At 40.1% G+C, this 23,540-nt stretch overlaps 1 protein-coding gene across 16 annotated transcripts in view; it reads right to left on the reverse strand.

Annotated features, from left to right (window-relative positions):
• Nucleotides 1-23,540, reverse strand: part of PHF20 (PHD finger protein 20) — an 80,729-nt gene that overhangs the window by 41,027 nt on the left and 16,162 nt on the right. For 7 of the 16 annotated variants that reach the window (XM_085079527.1, XM_085079533.1, XM_085079530.1 and 4 more), the window contains 7 exons: nt 15,668-15,839; nt 15,371-15,455; nt 14,589-14,668; nt 10,653-11,040; nt 10,172-10,279; nt 8,937-9,113; nt 7,941-8,114 (listed from right to left, as the gene is read on the reverse strand). In XM_085079527.1, the coding sequence (XP_084935653.1) occupies nt 7,941-8,114; nt 8,937-9,113; nt 10,172-10,279; nt 10,653-11,040; nt 14,589-14,668; nt 15,371-15,455; nt 15,668-15,839 (1,184 nt within the window). Of the gene's footprint in view, nt 1-7,940; nt 8,115-8,936; nt 9,114-10,171; nt 10,280-10,652; nt 11,041-14,588; nt 14,669-15,370; nt 15,456-15,667; nt 15,840-22,018; nt 22,134-23,540 lie in introns of all 16 variants that reach the window. The other 9 variants (XM_085079536.1, XM_085079540.1, XM_085079534.1 and 6 more) reach the window with 3 other exon arrangements.

Here is a 23,540-nt window from a genome sequence, read left to right on the forward strand (position 1 = left end):
TTTTAACTAAATCATATTACTGTCACCAGTATCTGTACTCAATACAACACATGAGAGATAAAAATTAGGAAAGAGATCTAAATAGATCTAGGCAATTATCCATCACTAATTCACACACAGCATTAAAAAATCCCTCTCCAGCTAGAAGACAATGGAAAGGAGGTGTCATTTCTAAAAAAACAGCCTCCAAATATAATTTTTCAATTTGTTTTGCCAGTACTAAAGTATTATTTACATATTTACAAGTATTTTCAACTTGAAGGACTAAGAAGGAAGTGTTTAAGGGCAAGACCCAAACCTAGTAACAGTGACTAAAACCGAAGGGATGCAGCATATGAATGAAAATTAAGACATTGTATTAGAACTAGCTGTAAAAATGGAACAAAAGTACCCAGAGACATTATGAACAGGAGTAAGATTTTCTGTAAGTACAGGAAGGCATTGAACATGAGTGTTAAAGGCAGTGTTAACACAATCCCAGAGTAAAAATACAGGACAGCTTGTTTCCAAGTTTTTAACATGCAGTAACAAAAATGGCGTTACTGAGCAGCAGACTTAAAGGTTATGTCACAGTGCAGAGAAGCATCTCAGAAAGCTATATCTGAAGCACACTCAGCCTTTAAGTACTGGTGTACAAACAAATCTTGAACATGGAGAAAACACAAGTAATTGTACCCTGATGCATAGGGAAAGATTAAGTTATAAGCACACCAGGCTGGTTAAAAGAAAGAATATGCAGTGAAATTGGAGAAGGAAATAGTACAAATGAAGACATTGGCTTTGGGTGTTTCACAATGCTAATGACCAGGAGGAAGACACTGTGGCATAGCCATGTTGAGAACATGCTGACAAGAACATCAACAAGACTACAGCAAAGCCAGACTCACACTTGCAGAACGACAAAATTTGCCAATACCAAAATCGAAATACACTGCAGACTATCAAAAGCTGCATTCAGAAAGATTGAAGAAGTATTTCAGGAGGGCTCAGTGCAATGGCCTGTGGGCTTAGTGAAAGCAAACACAGAAAGGTTCTCTTGACTGTACAGGAAAAAAACCAGCATTCAAGACTACAAATGCTGAGAATTTGTTACTATTTAATAACCAACATGAAGTTGGAAAATGTAACTGCAGCAGAAGGGAGTAATGGGGTCTAAAGACTTAACAAAAAAAAAATTACAAAGATGACAAAGGAAACTATTATACCATCACAAAACTGTCAGGATGAGGCCCTGCAACCAAGCTCAGAGCACTTCCCCTCCACTGAGCTGGACAGATTCTGGAGAAGATATAGGGAATGGCTTCAAACTGATCAACTATAAGTTAGAAGAGGAAAGGATTGGATTAGCTGAAGTTAGAAACAGGGATAACAAAAACACGGAGCAAAGGGAAAGGAAGCAGACAAAAAAGTTACTCTGAATACATTCCTTTTGAACACTGCAATAATAAAAACACAGACGATCCCACACAATTTGAAACAAAGCTTCAATCATTTGCCATCACTATATTCTCCTTCTTTACAAGAAGCACAATAGAACTCCCTGTCACTCAGGCACAGCAGGAAACTGACAACCAACTCTGCAGCCCAGGGGAGCCTCTGGAGAGTCCATGCTCTGCACACTCTGAAAATGACTTCCTACACCAATACCTGAAGAGGCAGCTACTATCCTTACACACGGGCAGAATTTTTGCTCACAACATATGGCACTAAAATTGGTTTTTATAGAAAAAAATGTTTGATGTATTGTCTTCCAATTTTCAGGCACTTGCCTTTTCAGAGGAACTTGGTGGGTATTTTCTCTGAATACAGAGGAAAGTGAATAGTAAATCAACACCTGCTATTTCTCCCATGATTATAATAAAAATTCAAACTTCTCATCTGGCTTTCAACAGCCATTATAACATTAAGCATGGACACTCATAGTCAAACATCAGCGTGTCCTTTAAATTTCACTACAGAGAAAAACATCCCTTCAGTGTTCTAGTCAGCAACCCCTCTCACTTGTCACTGGGCTGAGTTATCCAAGAGTCAAGCTATGACCATGTTTAACAGAAAGTTCACTGTAAAATGCATAGTCTGAAACTTCCAAGTCCACCAGAGGTGTTTTTACCCCACCATCAATTCTCTGTTTGATGTGACTCCTGCTGGGACAGGAACATTTGGCAGCAGCACAGTACCTTGACTGAAGGTCTGCCATCCTGTGGCATCTCCTGCAACACCCTGGTAAACAATCCTAGAAAGCCAGCAGTGCACAGACCTCTTCCCATTTTCCCCTACTTAAAGCTGGCCTTGCTGCAGTTTCGAGCCATTAGACGTCCACACACAATTGCCTGCTAAACTGAGGAGACTTCCATTCTGTATTTCCTGGTCTCCAGAGAAATATTAAGTGAAGATTGAATTATTTCTTCACCCGCTGTTAAATTAGAGACATTGAAACTCTCTAAATCACATGTTCTCAGGTGCATTATCTTCATGATAGGTTCATGGTAACAAACATTCTTGAGCTGACAGTTTTCACACTGTGCTTTGGACCACTTCACACTTCACACCACTGGGCTAGTGTCCTCATTAATCACTTATTTAATTCAACTTATTTCTTCTGAAATCTAGTGTTGTTTTTCCTGAGCTCACCAACTGTTTCATCATTTCAGCTCTCAAATCACATTTCTTCCTCTATTTTCAAAACCCCTCTTTCTTTTAATATCTGAGTTGAGAAACAAAAACTATCTAGGCTTAATTGCTCTTCTCAAACTGATTTAGGTAAGGACTGCATCTAAGAATTACCAGAGTGTCCAGAATCCGTAGAAGGAGATGCATGGTGTAAAGAATATGTAAGAGCGTCAATAATCACCGATCATTACGTGTTTATAAACTTGTGGGGGTTTGAGCTGTAACATTACTTGCGATTGCAAGAACTGCTCAAGACAGTATTTCCTACGGCACTCCACTCCCCACTTTCCCCTCATGCTGGAAAAAAATTGGTACCGATTAAAGCAGCCTGTACTGGGCAGTAAGGCATGTACTGCAGTGCACCACTCATACCTAAATGTACCTTTGGAGGGGCCAGGTGGGGGGAATGTAAAGGCTTTACCTGCACTTTGAGGTGTAACTGAAACACTATGACCAGACTGCGCAGCCTCACCATAAGGAACTTCAAGTGAGCAAGGGAGTTACTTACTTACCATACACTATTAGGCTCAAAATGACAACTTTCACGCTACCTTGAAGGGATTAAAGTCTACTTAGGTGAGCTGCGGGAGAAACAGCAGCTCTCACAAACTGATGCAAAAGTCTTATGCTTCTCCTTAGCAGAAACCAAAAGCCAAGAGCAACGAAATTAGAAAAGCACATGTAAGTATAAGGCAAATGGAATCCCTGATGCATGTCTATGCAAATAAATCAGTGATTTTAAGAGTGCTGACAAATACAACTACAAGTATGATAGCAGATCTGTGCAAAGCAAAGGCAGCTCACCTTTAAAGTAAAAAGAATTTGTAAGAATAAACGCACATGAACAGATGTGGAACACTTTTAAGTCTGTTTTCAGATATATGAAACAGCTTTAATTGGCTGCAAAAATTTGCCAACAGACTGTCACATGGCTTTTTTGAAAAGACAACTTGATTTAGCTAAATTCTGATCACCACTTCTCATCCCTTGTCATTAGAGGTGCTAAAAGTCAGCAGAACAGGGTTTTTATCATTCAGTACATGCAATTATTCAGAATTTAGCTGAGACTTTTTAAAAAATAAATTTGGTTTTTAAAAGCAATGCTATATTGCCCTTCAGAACATGTTACAGACACATATTTTAAAACATCTCAGTCCTAGGAAGACTCCAGACTCTGCTATTATAAATGTCTGCAGTCACTATGAATCTTGAAACATCTATCAACCAGTGACTGGAAAAACACCCTTTAAAATGAGTCCTTTTGTCCTTAAAAATTCCTGATATTCAAATGCTGTAACAATCATGTTTTTCCTACACATCACGCAAGGTAAAACTTGTACTACAAGAATGCATTACTCACCAATGCCAAAACACTAACATATCACACTGAGGAAAATATAGGTTTTGCAGTTGTTTTCTTACAGAAGAGAAATAATTCCCACTGACTATAATTAATGTCTACAGACAAATAATTATGGTAATACTGGCTTACAATATTGCCTTAGTTCTACATGTGCAAAGTTACCAATTACTTTAACTTCCATGCTGTACTTTGTGGGAATCTCACCTGCAACTAACACCCTCTTCTCCTACACACACCACCTACTCCAACAATGTACTCTGCCCTTTTCCAAGCTCCAAATCTCTTTAAAATACATGGCAGACTGAGAACATAATGAACACAACTGTCTGACATACAGTTATTATTTCTGGAGCACATCTGTTCCCTTGATAATCACACATAAATGAGTTAATTCAGCTCTCAGTCTCCAACACCAGCTACTTGTAGGAAAGCATGGGCTCTGCAACACACCTACCCCTCCACAAGATGTCTTGGTTTGAGAGACAGGTGTCTGCCAAGGAAGGTGGGAACCTCCCTTAGAATAGAAAATATGACCCCCCTTCCCTCTGAATTATTATAATTTCGAAATCAAGAGCTTTCAATCAAAGATTTGGGAAAATGAATAACAGTTCTTTACTAGTATCTGTAACGAAGCAAACAAGCAACAGCAACAGCAGCAACAACAAACAAAACCAGAAACTCGGTGGGCAGCTTGCTCTGGGCTGCCCGGCACCCTTTCCCTTTGGTGCAGTTACGGTCACAGCCAGCAGGGGCGCTGTTGGGATCCTGGCCAGGCAGGGCGGGTGCGATGATTCCCGCGCAGCCGCAGGGGGCGCTGTGGCGCGAGGTCGGGCGAACTCCCCTCAGGCAGTAATGGCGGGCGGGCTGGGCAGCAGGACGGCGTGCAGCAGAGAGCTCCGAGCAGCACGCTGGAACAGCAGAGCTGGCTCACTCCGAGCTAGCCAACAAAGGTGGCAGGAGCTCCGCAGCTGTGGCAGGAGCCCCGCAGCTGTGGCAGGAGCCGTGGTGTGTCCTGGGGATGCACAGGTGTGGCCACAGTGTAGCAGGAAAGCCGCAGGGCTAGGGAGCGGCAGCCGGACTCCTCCATAGAGGAGAGAGCCCCTGGGTTTCCCCTGAGGCACCCGAGTGGATGGTAAAGGTCCTTCCCAGTCAAAATTTGTTGTTAATAAGGTCCCAGTTCAAATTGCTGCTCTTACAAACAAAAGCTCACTCAGTAAGGAAGAAATGCAGATGTTGGGCTCTGGTGGTCACAGAGAACCCTCTCCCAGCTGCGGAAGCTCGGCTATCTTCTCAAGATGCCTGGAAGCAAGAGAGGCAGGGGCTGCCCCCAACCCTCTTTTTCTTAGCCGAGTTCCTCGTGATATTTCTCCAGATATGTCCCCAGATAAATCCTGGGATAGGAGGAGTGTAGCCAGGTGCCTCCCTCCCCTGAGCCTGGTAACTTCTTTTGTCTCTTTTAAGTACCGAGAGTTAAGGTATCTTAGCAACAGATGGGACAAAAATTCCCGAAGAGAAAGAAAACACAAGGGACAAATCCTACCCTCCAACACAAGAGCAGGAAGCCACTGGCGATTTTCAGAGGCATTTTCAGATCCCACCTAGAGGCGTCTGTCACTGTTATGCTGCCACACACGCGCACACACACACGCCACTACCAGGGGAAGACCAAGCAAGCCCTGCTGTTCCCCCATCAGGCCGCTCATCAGCACTGGGGTGCACTGATACAATCCCATGACCAAGACAGAGCACATAGAGGGAAACACAGATCCACTTTTAACTACAAAGCATTTGTCTGTGATACAATCTATGAGTTTTAAAACTCTTGTCTCAAAAACCGGCTCGTTAATAACATTTTTAATGTTGTTTAAGTATGGAAATGAAGATTTTTGTACTTGGATTTCAGGTGACAGTGTTTACTGAAAGACCCCGTGAGTGAATAGTGAATGTTGGCTTTCACATATATGAATTTAACTTCTACAAGTGATAAGGTACTGTGTAAAGTAGCACTAGGAAAAAATGTAATTAAGTAGAAACAAAGAGTGAATTATAAATATGTAATAGTTGTAGTATGCTAGAAATGTGGTAAGAAATACATGGTAATAGATGTCTTTTAAGCCGATACGCCACAAAGCCAGAGATCAAGACGCCCTGAAGGAATAAAAAGAAACAGACCTCATACATCCCAGGAAATCAGTTATCTACATTCACACCTCTCTGAGAAGTTGTCAGCCACAACTTGAATTAGGGCTATAGAAGACTTCAGCCTTCAGCCCTGAGACAAACCAGAAGACCAAGATGGGCTCCGGCCTGGTGGACAGGGGCATAGATCGAAGAAGAAGGAATGATTGAAGTGTAAATAGGTTTTTTTTGGACTTAATGAATATGTAACAGTTACAGAAAGAACTTAAGCACACATTAAAATTAATAGGGCGTGGGACTGAGAATAAAGCAACCCTGCCACTTCCGCCCAGCTGTAAATCTTTGCTCTCCTAACAAATGTTCAATATTGCATTTCTAAAAATGCCAGCTTGTGAATTTGTTTATATCAACCCTGCACAGTTTTTATCCCCAGTCCTTAAAAGTGCTCTCCAATAAAAACACCTGCTTGCCACATCTGGATGTATACCCAGGTACATGTCTGATTTCTAATGTTAACTGAAGCAACTTTTAATTAAAATAAAATCCACACTCAGAAGTCTGGATTTTTACGTACCAGCAGTGTTGTACCTCAGGGCAGAACTCAATGTGAGTGCACATTCCCAAATACATTTTAATCTAGCTTGCTCAAGTCCTGACGAAAGAGCCAGGAACAAGAGTGCACAAACTCTAACAGAGTCTTTGGGTAGGTGCGAGCCAAGCCCTGCTCCCACAGCTTAGCTGCTGGTATCTGATGAAGAAAGCTCGGAAGCTCCCACACATTCCATTAGCCTGAATGACACCACACACACAGATACACATTCAGCTGGAATTCTCCCGAGTTTAAACCCAAATTACAAGTGCTCAGCAACAGCTGAAGGAGACCAACATCAAAAGAGCTCTAACTTCTAAATAGTTAGACCATTTACACATCCAACCTGAGTGAAGCAAAGAGATCAGTTCCTTCCTGCACTGAGGGTGCACATTAGTGGAAAGAGAGGACATCTCACTTGTACGATTACAACAGAGTGAGTGAAAGAACAAACAACAGACAGAGATTACTCCAGCTACGCTGAGCAACTGTAAATCTCTCCAAATGCTCTGTTCCACTTAACATTAAGCTTGTTTAATAGAGCATAAACTAGGAAATACGTAGTTCAGGTTTCCCCAGTTAGCTGTAGATCCAAAGATTAAAGTTATGTGAAATATTCATAGGAAAGCACCATGTTTTGACAGTCTTCCACCTGCATAGGAAATTTTAATTTGAAAAACCAAGGTAAGAACACTCCCCAGCTAAGAGAAAACAAAGTAGATATATCAAGACAGACACTGAAATGTTTGAACTATTTCACAAATGTGCACTAAAGCCTCCAAGTCTAAGCATAAGGATATAAATAAGCACAATCAGGATTCCCAAACAGAGGTAACAGTAATGTTACCACATATCCGCGGTACATTAGGGACAAAAGAACGTGACCTTTTAAGATTTAATCCAGAGTTCCAAACACTGAAAACAAGCATTTGTTAACTTCATCACTCATGCTGAAAATATTACAGCCAGTCATTTAAAAATTATGATTTCCATTTTTAAGATCGCTGTCCAACTTGAAAGCATAGCATTAAAACTGAGTCCACAAGGAATAAAAAACGTGCATTTTTTACCAAGGTTAACACTGCAAGAATGCACAATTGTAACACTTGTACAAGTACAGAACACTTGGTGCCAGTTGTCTTAAGAAACGCATCAATATTAAATATGAAAAATCTGAACCTGTAGCAGCAGAAGGTTCTTGAGTTCTGACAGTAACAGAGGAAGACTCAGTGTCTTCAGCTTTTTCTTCCTGCAAACTGGCATCTGTACTGAGTGCTGTGCTATGTGATGTGTTTCCAGGTGATCCTTGTTCACTGAAACTTTGGTCAGGTTCAACAGGAATTTCTAACTGGACTAGAATGAGAAGAAAATTTCCATTGAGTAAAATGCATACAAAAGTATACCACAGAACACTGGGGTGGTGGGGGTGTAGACAGGAGAGATGTTCATCATGTTATAGTGGAGAAAAACACCCATCCATGCTCTAGTCGCTCTTGGTCACACAAAATTTTTACAATACAACTAACTTCTAGCAATCCTCTAAATTTACAGCTGCTTAGAAACTCACTAACTGTTTATAGCTCAGAATAGCAGAGATCTCCTCCAACTGCTCTAAGAGCTCACCCAAAAGGGATAGGCAGTGAAGTTCAGGGCAGAAAAACGAGTGTTATCTCCACCTTGTTTAAGCATAAAAGCATTCCATTTGATGCTTTCCATGTTCAACAGCAGGATTTAACTGTAAGCACTCTAAATTCAGCACTTGGGCTGTTACTTCTACAATCTGAAAGTGTTAAAACTTTGAAATTACCTAATTTTCACAATCAGAACCTGCATTCCCTGAAGAACAAAACCAGCCAACCAAAAAACCCCAAACCAAGCTATTTCCTTGGATGTTTTCACAGCCTATGGAACTCTTCTTTTGCAAGGCCAGTTATTCCACTGCTGGATAAGCTCCCACCACCCAAGGGAAATGCTACGTTTACTGATGGAGAGGGAATCAAAAGCCAAAAGCAATCATGGCAGCAGAGAGATAAAAACTTTCCATGCACTGCTCCTGCAATCAGGTTTTAATTCCAGATATGGAGCCTGCAGGTTAAGCAACTGTGAAAATATAAAGCTCGCAACGACATGACCATCTCATCACAAAAATCCAGAGTACACTGCAAAGGCACTTACCCTTCTCAGACTCATTTTGGTTAGATATTGCATCTTTCCAAGGCTGAACTTCCGTGGAAGTTGTAACAAGATCTGTATTTAAAATCTCATGGCTAATATTGGATGCGAGTCTTGAAGATCGCCTCCTGATCTGGTCTCTCTCAGCATTATCTGAAGAGTTCTTTAAGTTTTCCTGAGCTGGAACAGTTGTATTTAATGGTACCATGCAGTTACAGGATTACAAACAGATCACAAGCAAACTTTCAAGTTCTTACATCCCAGTAACAGCTTGAAAGTGTGTTTTTGAAGGACTGAGGCTAACAGCAAAAGCTAAAAACCCTGGGTAATTAGGCCTCTATAAAAGCTACAATGGTAACTTACAAATAAGCATCAAAACACAGCAAAAGCTCTCAACTTTTGTTCTTCTAGTAACAGATTTGAAGTACAAATACAGACCAGTATCTTACTGAAAAAAAAAAATTCTTATTGAAAAAAAAATTCCAGTGAGTAAAATGTATACAAAAGTAGATTGCAGAGCAGTGTAGGTATGTTCATCACTTTACAGTGGAGCGGGTCTAAACAAGCTGTTCCACAGACATAAGTAATACCAGGAGTTAGATGAGACAAATCAGACACCCAAACAACTGTGACTGAGCAGGATAACCTACACACACCGAAGTTTTAAGACTCTCTGGTATTAAGGAAAGAGCTTTTAGATCTTAATCTCCTTGGTCATGACACTACTACAGAGAATATAATTTTCCTTCCTCATCAACATGCCCAAGTTCTTCAGTCTCCACACACAGCACACCAAGATAAAGTAGAAGCTATCTGACTGCAGTAGCATGAACATTTATGTAGTATTAAAGTGCCCTTGCTAAGCAATGCAGTAGATCCTCCATCTCGTAACTGAAGAGTTTCTACAACTTTTCAGGTTTTCATAGCCTTCTATATATTAGAGGCAATATAATCGCTGCTGCGTCTGCGAACTTAGGCATCAAGGCTCACAACTTATGCCTCCTTTATGCAAAACCAACTTCCAAGATTTAGGAGGGAATTCCAGCATGATGATGCCACACATGAATGGCAAATTAGCCTTAAGAAAAACAGGTGCTGTATTTCAGTTAATGCATCTATCCCAGTTGAAGGTTAATACCACAGCCTTTTTACCCCGACCCCATCCATTATGCCTGAAGAACTTTTTATACACACACACACATCTACACAGTGTGAGAGCTGAATACCGAAAAACTCACACAAGTTTTTTTCAATCCTGGGACGCTTCAATGGAACATCACCTCCTTTAGGTATTTTCCGACGTCTCAACTCCAAAGTTATGGGCTGTAGCGTCTGAGAACTTGGCTCTACAGATTTAGATAGAGAGAAAAATTTATTGGATACAAAGCTGTAAAACACTTTAACACAAACTTCGAATTCTCACAATCTAAAATACTGGACTTGCATAAACCCAGCTTCATCTGGCTTTCTGAACTCTACATAGTAGCATTTAATCCTACTGCAGGTATGCTTTATATTACATGATTGTTACTTCCCTAAATCTAATCTCTGACTGAACCACCAAGGCTCCAAACTTCAGTACGTTCTTGGCTGTCCTGAACAATTTTTTAAAAAGTTTCTAGATATTTAGGCTGTGAAAGAGCAAGATACTTCTCAATCCTTTAGTTAAGTTTCAAAGTGTTCTGGTACACGCCTAAACATTTAAGCTTGGGTACATACCCGTGGGAGGCGTTATTGGTGGTCTGCCACGCTTTCGTTTAGTTTCTTTTGCATGTTCCTGTGGACTCTTTACATTGTCATTCTCAGGTTTCTTCTCAATTTGTGTATCTACTGAATATTCCATATCATTCTCTGATATATTCTCTTTATCTTCTTTTCCATTCTTAGATATATTCTTTTCTGAGACCTTGCCTTTTTCCGAGATCACTATAAATTTTCCCTCTTTATCAGGTTGCTTAACTCGTTTCTCAGTCTTTAATGTCTTTTCATCTTCGTCTTTCTTTGCATTACCTGTTGCTTTCCTCTGCTCTTTAAATTTCTCCTGGTTTTCAGGAGATGATGGAATTTCATTACCTCTTTCCTTAGGCTTAGCATCACCCACAATATTCTAGAATAAAGAGAATGACATGAAAATCAACTCGTAGTCTGAAAGCCACCCTTCCCCTTTATATTTAGCAGACCTGCATCCTCGTCCAATTTTTCAAGTGAAAAAAGTACATGTTCTTTTGCAAGCCACAGATTGCAAAGGGCACCCGAAGTGCTGAAGGACCTGTGCAATTACAACAAGACAGGGCAAGAAATCCACTCTTCACCACGCAATGGCAGAAGAGATTTGCGGTTCCCTTGTTCCAGGTGTAGGCTGGGTCCCTACCAGCTTGTGCAGTACTAATTTAAAGCCTACTTGGTACACTGCAGAAAGAGTGGGAGTCAGGAGCACAGAAAATGGCGAACAGCTCTATCACTTGGATGTGCAAACTCTTTTCACAGAGGAGTCTCATTCAAAACAGACCCACAGTTTGCTTGTACTAGTCATTGCTCCTGAAATTGCTAGGCAGAGTCCTATAAAGCAACTACAGTCAGCAAAGTCATCAGGAACCATGTGACGTTAGAATTTACACATTTAAAACCAAAACTTCAAACTTTTTCTGTAATTTCTGTCCAGCATTGAGAGGACATGAAAACAGTCCCCAGCCAGCACACAACTGAGGCAACATTCAACCACCAGTCCATTTCCCCATAGTTCTTATTAGGTAACAACAGGCCAGGAAGAACACCCTGTATCAACAGCTCATGGCTACTCTACGTCCTTCCCCTTTTGTGATCAGGCTTTTTATTACCAACATTGGGAAGGAGTGGGGAGGATAATATATAATGATTGTGGGTTTTTCCCCCTTCCAGTGATCCTGCTACAGGCTGTCCCAGATGAACAGAAACCTTCTAGCTTTGCACATGAATTAATAATTTATATTTGGTCATGTGTCAACACTGCCTTTAGTTCAACTAACTTCTCTTCCTGTTGCATAAGTGAAGCATTAAGGAGCAACCATTCTCCTTCCCAGACAGTCCTACTGGGCACAAGAAGCTTCAGCTTTGACCCAGAATCAGAGAACAGCAAAGGCTAAATACCTCAACACCTTTTTGGGGAAAGAAAGTGTAACAGGTGATTTGAGCTATATAGAATTCTGAGAATCCATTTAAGACTCACTATCTCCTTGTACTATACTACATCTTGCCTCTTCCCATCCCAATATTCCTGTCTATATGTGGCTTACATGAACCTTTTAACGTATTTTCAGACCATACCCTTAAGAAATAATACTGATGTAATAAAATGGTGAACATGCAATCTACTCCACCCTCTATGATATTATTTCAACCATACTCGGTACAGACATAATTAAAAAAAAAAAAATCACTGTTTAAAAGCATGAAATGAAATTGCTGTGTATTTAATGAAAACAGCTAGGCAAATGGGAAGGAAGTTTTTCACATATCTGAGCACCCTTTTTACCAGACATCCTGTAAGTTTGTATTTTGTAAATTCCGTATAGGGGAAGCTTCAGTGGAAAATCAAATGTTAGGGGGGAAAAAAAAAAAAAAAAACCAAAAAACAACCCTCAGGCAACTATGTTTCAACACCTGTGATGCTCACAGGACCATCTGATTTGAATCAAGTATGTGCTACTGAAACACTCACAAGCCATCACAGTCAAAACAGTCTCAAGAAAACAAATCATGAATATAGTATGTCTGAATTACCTCTTGGTGTTACTGAACTCTTAAAAGCTGTGTGTCTTTGCAAAGGCACATTCACACTGTTACAGGTCATTAGCATTTTACCACCATTGTTCAACATAGCCTGTTACACCCTCTACACAGGCACAGAGTAATACTGTCATTAAAGAAATTATGACCTGCTTATGGTGCTCCCTCCAGGAATCATGTGGGTTTGGAGTCTTTTTTTTTTCCCTTAACAATTACTAAGATATGAGCCATGTATGCCTTCATGACTCCAGTCTTTCCTCCTGAAGAACAAGACACCTCCCCTCCACTTCCAACACGCTGCTACACTACTCCTGTACCTGGATCGCTACCTTAGGTAACTTGCATTCATATGTGAATCTTGAGCTCTTCAGTGGCTTGAGTATTTATTTTTTAAACTTTATTTCTGGTTGTGTAAACAGAGCTCACTAGGAAATTCTCACTTTATGCTTTTTTATGGTAAAGGACAGAAAAAATATTCTAGCATAACTTAGGAGATTCTCTTGGACTAAGACAATCTTTATACTTCTTGGACAAAGGATAAAAGGAAACGAAAAAACCAAACCAAACAAACAAACAAACAAACAAAAAAAACCCAAACCAAAACCCCTTTCATCTCCTTTCAAAACCTTTCCAAAGCTATGCAGAAACATGAAACTTCCTAAAGGAAAGACAAAATACTTTTGTTTTCTTATGCAGAATATTTCTTCAGATTGGTCAACTTCATATATTTAATGCTAAATATCATAAAAATATTTCTCATGGAAATGAAGATTCTGCAGTAGGTCACTTGTGAATATCAGTCAACTTTCCACCACACACAATGACAACCATTTAAAAGCTATTAAGGGCACTTTATGGCAATTCTGAAATAGTGCTACCTCTCAGCGTGACAGATACAGAAAACTGGAGGTTTGGCATACCTATTCACAACAGGGACAAATTTAAATTGTACCACTGACATTCATTACTGGAATCTGTATTTAAGAACTTGTGCTGAGGGGGACAGATTCAGTTTCTTTGCTCAAACTTAAAAGTTTCAGACAGCTAAAAGCAGAGGGCATTACAAAAAACCCCACAGGCTACAGTTAGCACAGAGGAATGTGTGGCAAGAGATCAAACTTAAAACCCTGCCTGCAATGAAAGTTATTCTGGAACAGGTACTTGAGAAGTTTTAACCAAGTTACTCAGGATCAGAACTTGGTCAGCCTTTCCTACATGCCTGAATATGAAAATCAAAGTACAGAGCAGCATTTCTTCCTTCTCACCATCAGCAGGATGACTTTTTTTAATATAATGGTTCACTACTACTTTCTATCATGAGCTGAAGGTTGAACCCATAGCACTGAGCAGTTGAAGGGTTGGTAAAACAGCCAAACCACAGAAGGAAAACAAGGAATAGTTAAAAAAGCTCATATTCTCAAAGTTGTGAGGTGAAAGTTTAATGGCCATGTTCCTTAAAAGTCTCATGAATATGAAGTAGTTACTTTGGAAAAGAATAGTTTCTGTTCACTCCATAGTTTTCACTCCTTTATTTTTAAGACATATGTATTTAAACTTATCTCAAACAGGTAAAACAATGACAGCATGTTTCAAAACCTTACCACTAGCTTTAGTATGTACATTCTGAATTTTCCAATGATTTTTCAAAACCTGTTTTACTTATATACCTACGACTTCTTTAGTTCAAGAGGTGCATTTAGAGAACCTGAGAGCTTTGCAAATCATACCACAAAGATTCATATAACCTTTTATTTTAAGGGACTTCATTTCAGACATACTGTATTTTAGCAATAAAGGCTTTTCATTCATTTCATTTTTCATAATTGACCAAATCTAGCCACCTGAACTGTTCATTTTAGAACACACTAGCTGCCCAAACACAACACTTACCTGATCTTTGGAAAAAGCTTTGACATGAATGTTTTTGACTGTCTGAACTACACCATCATAAAATTTCACAGTGTACGTACCTAAAATGTGAAAACAAAGCATAAGACCTCAAAGACCAGAAGTTATTTAACACAGCATCAGCTAAAAGCTCCAATACTCCAGCTGCACAATTAGCTCTAGATGAAAGCTGCCTTATCTGTATTGTGAAAACCCTCAACACAGAGCTCCTATCACAGGCAAGGTACGGGACACATAGCAAAGTTATCCAAAATAATTCTGGTCAGAATAAAGGCGCACGTTTAATCTTAGATTTGCTTCTCAGATGCACTTTACTCACAAAAATCCAGAACAGTTTTGGTGGAATATTCCAATACATAATTACACAGCCTTTTTCTCCTTAATCTTGCAAGAGAATCTAAAGCAAGCCCAGCACTAGAACAAATCCTTCACAGTTTCCCCCTCCCCTACTGATTTTTAAGGGGGTTTTGCAGCTCTGACAATAGGTTTTATTGCGGTTACAGGCATCTCTTAACAACAAACTTAAGAAACAACCTTTTCCACATACATACTTAAAGCAATTACTGACTGGATATCCCAGCAGAAAGTTTTTATCTCATAAACAGAGGTTAAAAAAGTTGATGACAGACTAAAATACATAACTGAAAATACAGTTTTTCACAGCTGTTTTCTATCTGCTATAGTATCTCTCCACCAAAGCAACAAGGTTCCAGCACAATTAGAAATACATGATTACCAAGCATGACAAAACCAGGAGTCCTTACCATCTTTGTTAACAGAAGTAACTTTGGCTGGATAGAAGCGACAGTCAGACCAGCATGCCAATACCTGATCATTGATATGAAACCCCTACAAGACAGTAGTTAAAAGTGTCTTCAACTGAGAACTGCTGAAACATACAACTTTATTAAAACATTTCAATTACTAGCTTTCCAGTGTTTAAAAGAAATCATAAAATTTACATAGCAGGTAACACAGCAACAGTGAAGCATTTTAAAGCATCATTCATGCAACTGCACATTAACTGCAACATACACGGATGTCCTCTAATTTTTACTTACTGAACAACCTTCTTCCTCATGCAGTCCTTCTTTTCTTAACTGTATTTTCTCTAAGGGACGCAAATAAGGACTGTCCCAACAAAACCATTCATCATATCTATGGTTCCAGCGTTTGAAATGGATAAGCACTTTTCCCTCTTCATAATCAATTTCTTCAATGTGTGCTGGATACCTGGTCAAAGGTAGAATATTTTAATTAAGAATAAGGTAAACTGTCTCAGACACTTTACACAAATAAACCCTGGTTTAGCTCCTCCAATCTTATTAATTTGATGTACCACTTGTATAAGCAATAAAGACACTACATAATAACTGGGCAAAGCCCGTAACAAATCCCAAAACTGAACAGTAAATGCAAACATTGGCTGCAGCAAAAGGAGACAACTAACGAGTTCTTAATCTGGGGTGGAAAAAGAAATTTAACTACAGATCCAGAAGCCAAAGACATTCCCTGCATCTAGAAATGTCACATTTTACAAAATTGACAGCTTCATTTCACTCTTATCAAGAGTAACACCTGGGAGTCAATACGCTCACTTCTGAGATATCCATCACCAGGCATCATGAATCATCTACCCAATGTAACAGCAAAAACCCAGCAAGCCCACAAAACGTAATTTCAGTTTTAGATTCTCAAAATTAAATATCATCTGCAAAATCCTGGCATTTTTAAATATAAATTTCTCAGTACATTAGAAGTAGAGAAATCTCAAATGAGTCAAATTCAAATGTTTCTGATCAGGAAAACCATGTAAACTGTATTTCTTTGAATTGCATTGGTAATTTGTAACTTTAGTATTTCAGAATCACAGCATATTTCACGACCTCAACTGAAGGTAACATTCCAAGTACAGTGCTTTCCCCTCCACAGCAGGAGAAAATTTCCGTATTTTGGTGTTTTTAGTATTTTGGAAGAAAGGCAAGGCCTCAGTGAATTCTTGAAAAAAAGGACTGAAAACAAAACTCAAATCCACAAATACTCTTTACCTGGTTAACCACATTTAAAAAACAGAACAAGTAGTAGAAAGAAGTGGCATCTCAAAACGATCAAGCCTGATGCTAACAATAAAGTCTAGACATGGCAAAATTAAGACTCAAATGGTAGCCAAGTCAGGCTACCATTCTACAACCCTACAAAAAGGGAAATGAAACCTACCTACAGCTGAAAGCCTTCAGCAGATCTAAGACCTGTCCAGTGATAATTTCACAGAGAGCTACAAACAGGCCATGCTAGAGACTTACACTGCAACCACAGACTAAGGCCTCACCTTACACGCACTGCCACACTTAAGCCGTGCCACTAGCTCATCCCAATGTATTACCAAAATGGATGCAGTTAAGGCTGTGGAGGAGAGGAACTCAAATGGAAGATACTTATAGCAGGGACATCTCTAACTGGTTACCAGCTTCTTGGAAAAAAATGAAACTTCCTTCCTGTAACAGTCAAGATATTTTATATTTAGGTTACTCAAGTACTGTCCTCCACAAGTTCATGAGGGGGCAATAGTCACAGTTGCAATGTAGTTCTACCAAACACAGATTATTTTTGGGTATCACTAAGTACAGGTAATGACAAAAATTAGTATCCCATTCCCTACAATCTGAGTGCAGCAAAACCAGGTAAGAAATCCCAGATCCTCTCACAAAAAGAGTAGCCAGAAGGGTACTCTTGCCATTGGGACTGCAGTATGCCTAGGACTTGTCTAGATTCTCAAAAATGAAGGGGGAAGCTGATAAAAAGGACAGAGTGCTGACTCAGTATCAAGCCAATAATCCTGCCCATGCAGATAATCACCTCTGGGAAACACAATCCATTTTCTACCACTGAGATGAGACAAGCCCAAGAGCCAACTAATTCAATGATCTGAGACTGCTCCCCACTTCATATCCATCAAGAGAAGAAACTCTCTCCACCAGAACTGTCATCCCGGAACCACACATCAGTGCCATCTACACCTATCCCACCTCAGTGATGGGAGTCGAGATCATAATGAAAAACATATCTGACAACGAGACCAAATTTCAGTCTACCTGACTAAGTGTGGTTGAGCTAGAGCTAGCTGCCTGCCCATTCTTGAAGAACATGCTGCAAAGCCTCAACATCTTCTCTTTTTGAAGAAATGAACAGCAGTAAACAAACACACAGTGCTCTTGACTGGAGCAGTAAACCTCTTAGAAGCTGTGCTAAATCTATCTGTGAACTCTGACAGGCTCCCTCTCCTCGACAGCACCTTCCTTTCAAATGAGAGCACCGGTAGCTCCAAAACAAAGAAGAAAGGTTAACAGGTTCTCAACAACCCTAAGCGCCACACACTGACAAGCCAGGCTTCCTTCCTCCCACATCTGTACCCCATCGGAGAACCTTGAGCAAGCACACCACATCAGGACACATCAGGAGGCACAAATGCTCACAGACCTATACAGAAAGGTAATAGAGCATTACCCATACACATCCTCCGAAAAGCCCATGACCATACCAAGGGGCAGAGGTAACTTGAAAGAAATTCAGACTTGTTTATCAACAAAACCATACTACGAGAGGATACACAAAGTGAAAGGCTAACAGCTGAAGCCTGGCTAAGGCCCCAGAGTACAACCGAGATATGTCCACGGTGGCCCAACAAATCCTCCTCCAAACCACAAAAGAAGTATTCAGCTGATTCAATGGGTATTCAAGACGGCTAGTTGATCTTGGGTAAGAAAACCCCAAACTGTACTGATTTAAATAATGATCTAAAACACAGTGAAAAACAAGCTGAAATCAGAGACAACTTGTTGCAACATACAAGGAAGGCAAAATAAGCAGTTTTCCAGCTAAATTTGAAATTATGAGCTTGTACCTTTCAAGGACTTATGAACTGGCTAAACAGAAAGGGAAAACCTCTAAGATGCCCAATCTGCTGGCATTAGTTTTCAAAGATCCTAAGTGGCAATCAAAAGCTCAAAGAGCATAGTTCTGAATGTGGTTAGCACTGACGAGCAACTTCAGACTACAACTGTCAAAACACCGCAATCAGTATGAAAAGGGGTTTATGGTAGACACGTAAAACTATCCTCTTCTGGGAAGAAGTAAGTATCTGGAAATTCCCTGGACTAGTCTGTCTCTCTTCTCCTTTCCTATATACCAAAAAAGAATTGCTATAAACCCCCGCTCCCTTGGAACTAGGAAGAGACAAGCTTAATGCAGTCAAAGCAACAGAGAGGAAAGGAAGCATCCAGGAGAACCAGCACTGTGAACAACAACAGCTACAGTGGTTCATCTTTTCAGTACTTAGACCAATTCTTGACAGCATGAACAACTGATGTTGGGGAAGATGAAATAGGAAAGCCTTATAGATATGATTACCTTGCAAAAGATGCTGAGAATATGGAAAATATGAGCAAGGTTGAAATGAAGACAAGGTTCGAGTTGTAGAGTAACTAGAGAACAATGGTATGGCCAAGGAAGGTAATCCCCCTTCTTGACAGAACAATGCCCTCTGCCCAGGCAGGTCCAAAGGTCAGAGCAGACCCTACCTGCCTGGTAGAAATCCCAAAAGGTAGTTTTTTTTAAGGTTTGAAACATGACCCTGTATGGTAATGCGATGATTCTTATAGGTTGTATGTAAATGCTGTAGAGTTTGTAGCTTGTCTTAGATTGGTTTAAGGGAATTAGAATATTCAACAGAGAAGATGATTTATTGCATTGTAAACAGCAAATCGCTCTCTTTTACTCTCTTTCACTCTCTTCTTTCTGCTCTCTCTCTTTTCTCTGGCCTGCTTTGGACTGCTTGCAGCCCAGCAGGCCTCTCACGCCCATGCTCTTTCGCAATAAACCTTCACGTTCTAAAACTCATCTTTAGAGATCTCTTGTCCCTATTTTATCCCCATAACTAAACCCCACAGAGTCTATTCTTACAAACTGAACTCATAGGACGGACAATTTGAACCTTAGCAGGGTAGCACCATACTCTCAATACTACTCAAGAGCTCTAACCAGAAGAAAAGTCCCTTCACATCCATTTTACTTAGACAATAGACAGAAAAACTTGGATGTGTCATTACAACAAGGTAACACAAGGTAACATCATTTGCCTACTGCAAGCATCCAGTGCAGTCATTCTCTTTTCAGTAAGACAGGATGCAACTAGCCAGCACTGAATCAGTTTAAATGACCCAATGCAAAAAGTTTCAGGAAGTCAATTCAGCTGGGCCATGTCCATGGCTACAGCAACCCCTCTGGAATCCCTCTATTCAGGGCGGCCCTACTGTAGCAGTCCCCCTCCTTCACCCTCTGAACTCCAGCACTGTGTATTAAGAGACCTTTCAGCATGCACAGAGGCTCTCTACCTTTAGCAACCCGAGGTCAACAGACACAAATCTTCCATGACAGCTTTGATGCATCAACCCAAGCCCTAAGAACTTAAGCCAAGCACTAAAAGTACTCACTGTACTCCCAGGAGTTCAAGTATAGGAGATGACAGACAACTGCACCAAGGATTGCAGAGCACTTCCAACACGCTATGATTCCAAATACAACAAAGCAACCTCTGGTACAAGCTATAAAGATGCAAAATTCACTTTGCACTTTGGCAAGGAGCAGGCTCCACATTGACTACTCTGATGGCATACAAAGCTTTTTCTTCACTAGGGTTGACAACACATCCAAATACCCCGGAAGTTCTTAACTAGCAATTTGGGGCACAAGCCACTGCCATGAAAGAGAAGTATAAGGCATGCTGAAACAAAATATTTTCCAAAGCATCACTGCCAATGGAGTGGCAATAGTGGCCCATGAATTGACTGATGTGTTTGGTACTGAGCACAGAAATCAAAGCAAGCACTTCAATCAAACATGAGACGTCTTCTGATGTTTTAGTGCCAACAAAAGTACACACAAGAAAAGCTTAGACCTCCAAAGGTCTAGCACTGGGAAAAGCAAGTGTCAGCAAACAGAAAATCCAGTGCCCCCATAGGAGTGCACTGTAACCACACCATGGGGTCATCCTGGTCACACAGGGGTAGATGAAAGCAGCAGAGGAAAAAAAAAGTTTTCCCGTGCAAGAGCTATGTACACTCAGACTCAGACACTGTTGTTGAGTAAACATGTCAGAAGGATAACAGTCACAACAGAGTTATTAGCCTTACTCAAACACCAGCTATACCAAACTGTATCTTTGAAAAGCCTACGTTACAGACAGGCTAAGAGATCTTACTTATGTAAGCCTGACTAATTTTTTTGCTGTACTAACAAAACTCAAGAACACCAAGATGCAAGCAGGTTCAGATCAGTGCTTACCCACACAACTCTTGGATACACAGGTAAGCCAAATTAATATGTAAATATAATTTAATGTTCACACTTCACAGTCTTTATGGAAAGAGCTCTGTTTACTCATTTTCACAATTCCAATGCCCTTGTACCTGGGGTGTACATGCTCTGCATGTAACTGAGATGTTTTGGAATAAATCCCCTGTGTCTAAGGCAGTGCTCCATCCTTCTAAGAGGTCCATATAGTTTTCAATACTGACTTTGCACACTTCACCTGTTGGCAGGTTCCAGAGCTTTAAGTCAAATAATTTCTAACCTACACAGACTTCTTAATAAAAGTCAACTATAGTTGATTTCTGGAAAGAGATGTTACCTACAGGAGCTAACAAAACCAAATTAATTCCTGTATTTAAGATGTCTTTGGCAATTTTCATTTTACCTCTCATTCACTGAGAATCATTAAATCCTAAATTTTGAGCTGACTACCTGAAACGAACACAGTCAGAAAGTTCAAAGTCAGCCCAAGTAATTTTTAGGCTCTCTTCCCTCTTCCTACTGCAGTGGTTAGTGAAGGAAAGTGTTCTTCCTTAGAGCTGAGGGCTGCAAGACAGGCACCAGACCAGACTCGCTAGCATGGAATATGTTTCTGCACACATTTAAGTCTAAAGATGACCACCCTCATATGAGCACAGGCCTAACACATTCAATCAGATTTTAAATCCTATGAATTCACAACAGGACTGAGAAAGGAAGCAGCAAGGATATTCTGTACTGCAAAGAATTCATTCTTCCATAGTGTCTGCTCTGCAACACTATATATATCACAGAACTTAGAGGGTGAATTCATGAGAATGAGAGCCTCAAGTCCAACTACATTTAGGGGCAGTCCTATTCCCAGACACAGCACCAGCACACTTCTTGAGGGCCAGCACAACATATCAGTATCCACTGCCCATTTCAATCACTGGTATATAAACTTTTATAAATTAACTACTTTCCTACAAATCAATGACTAAGACTCTAAATATTGTACCAATACAAAATGTATAAGATATTAAAGACTTAAAATTAATATAATATGAATGGTTTTAAAAAAATACCAGTTTTTTAATCTGTCACGGGCTTCCAACTGGGCTCCCACCTCAAAGTTGATCCCTCTTCTATTCGGAGGATGTTTTGTCATTTTGTAATATCAACACTGCTGATTTTATTCCCCTGAAAAATGCAATTAAATATCAATCACTAATCAAGACATACACAAAATAAGCTTATGCACTATAATCCCCAGAAGCCAGATGTTAAGGGACCACTGTAACTTTAGTCTGCAGAAAGCAAGGGGGCAATTTTCTTTTAAACAAGGGTTCCCAAGTGACAGTGTGCAGAATCATTCCAAAAATGTGTTCAAAATGGCAGCTACTGGACCATGAAAGAGTGAAGCTCAGCCTCTGTCCATTGGTCCAAGTTCCAGGTCAATTAAGAACCATGCAACCCAATGTTTATTCACAGCTGAGACAGAAGTTCCACAATATTTTCTCCCTAGCCCTCCCCCCCACCCCCCCCCCCAGTTTTGATGAAAACAAGGAATCCAGTAAACAGGAAGTGGGCAAAAACAAAGTGGCAAAAACAATGACAATCTTTCAACAGCTACCACATTAGTGAAACACTGTAGAACACTGTCACCTCACCACTAGAAGTGCAATAAAGTTCAAAGATATTAGAAATATGTATGGTTTTTTAACCCATTTTAGAAGACTCTCTATACTGCTTGCCTATTTGCATTGCTTTCATCCAACTTCTCTACCATTTTAACCAGAAAATAAAAATAGTTTTCATTAAGATGTTTCCAACAGATAATATAGAAGTTTAGGAAATCTTGCTGAAGTAGTTTCTGTCAAGGTACATGTAGTGAAAAAGCCTGGTCAACAGCTATTTTTCCTGATTTTTGTCAGCTGTTTCCCACAATTATAAGATACAAATTATTATCTATTCCTGTAATCTTCAAGCTCACAAGATCCAAAAACACAAGTAAGTTTTATTCAGTATCACTGTCCTTATATTAAGGCTGTATCTTGAAGAGTCAATTACAGATGGACAAAATAGATTTGAGTTAAAACAAAAAACCTAGTCTCAGACTACAAGAGCAAGGAGACATGCATAGAAACAAGCACCAGCATTTTGGTTCACATAAGGCATAAACAGCAATGGTATCAACTGAGCTGCATCAACAGAAGGATTAACATTGTGAAGAACTACTGTAAGTTTACGTGTGGTTCAGAAATCAAAGATCTTTAGGAAACTCGTAAAGTTTCTACGACAGGGAAAAGCCACTCCTTCACCACACTTTTTAAGCCAGGCCACTTGCTAAGGGCTGGCCACACAGGCAGCCCAACCACCTCCATTCAACCACCACACTGCAAAGAAAGTTCTCTACCAAAAGCTCATGTGCTGCCTTCCTCTAAAGCAGTGCTTTTAGACTGATCCTCACCTCTGTTAAAGAAGCCTGCAGGGGTATGGGGGAAAAATACTGTTGCCTATAAGCTTGATTCACACCAAAACGCAAAGTGTTCTAGCCACCTAGGAACTGAAAAAAATTAATTTCCTAGAGTAGTATCTGGTAACAGA

This window comes from Lichenostomus cassidix, chromosome 20 (assembly GCF_008360975.1).
Source record: "Lichenostomus cassidix isolate B80296 chromosome 20, HeHo_3.0, whole genome shotgun sequence".
NCBI lineage: Eukaryota > Metazoa > Chordata > Aves > Passeriformes > Meliphagidae > Lichenostomus > Lichenostomus cassidix.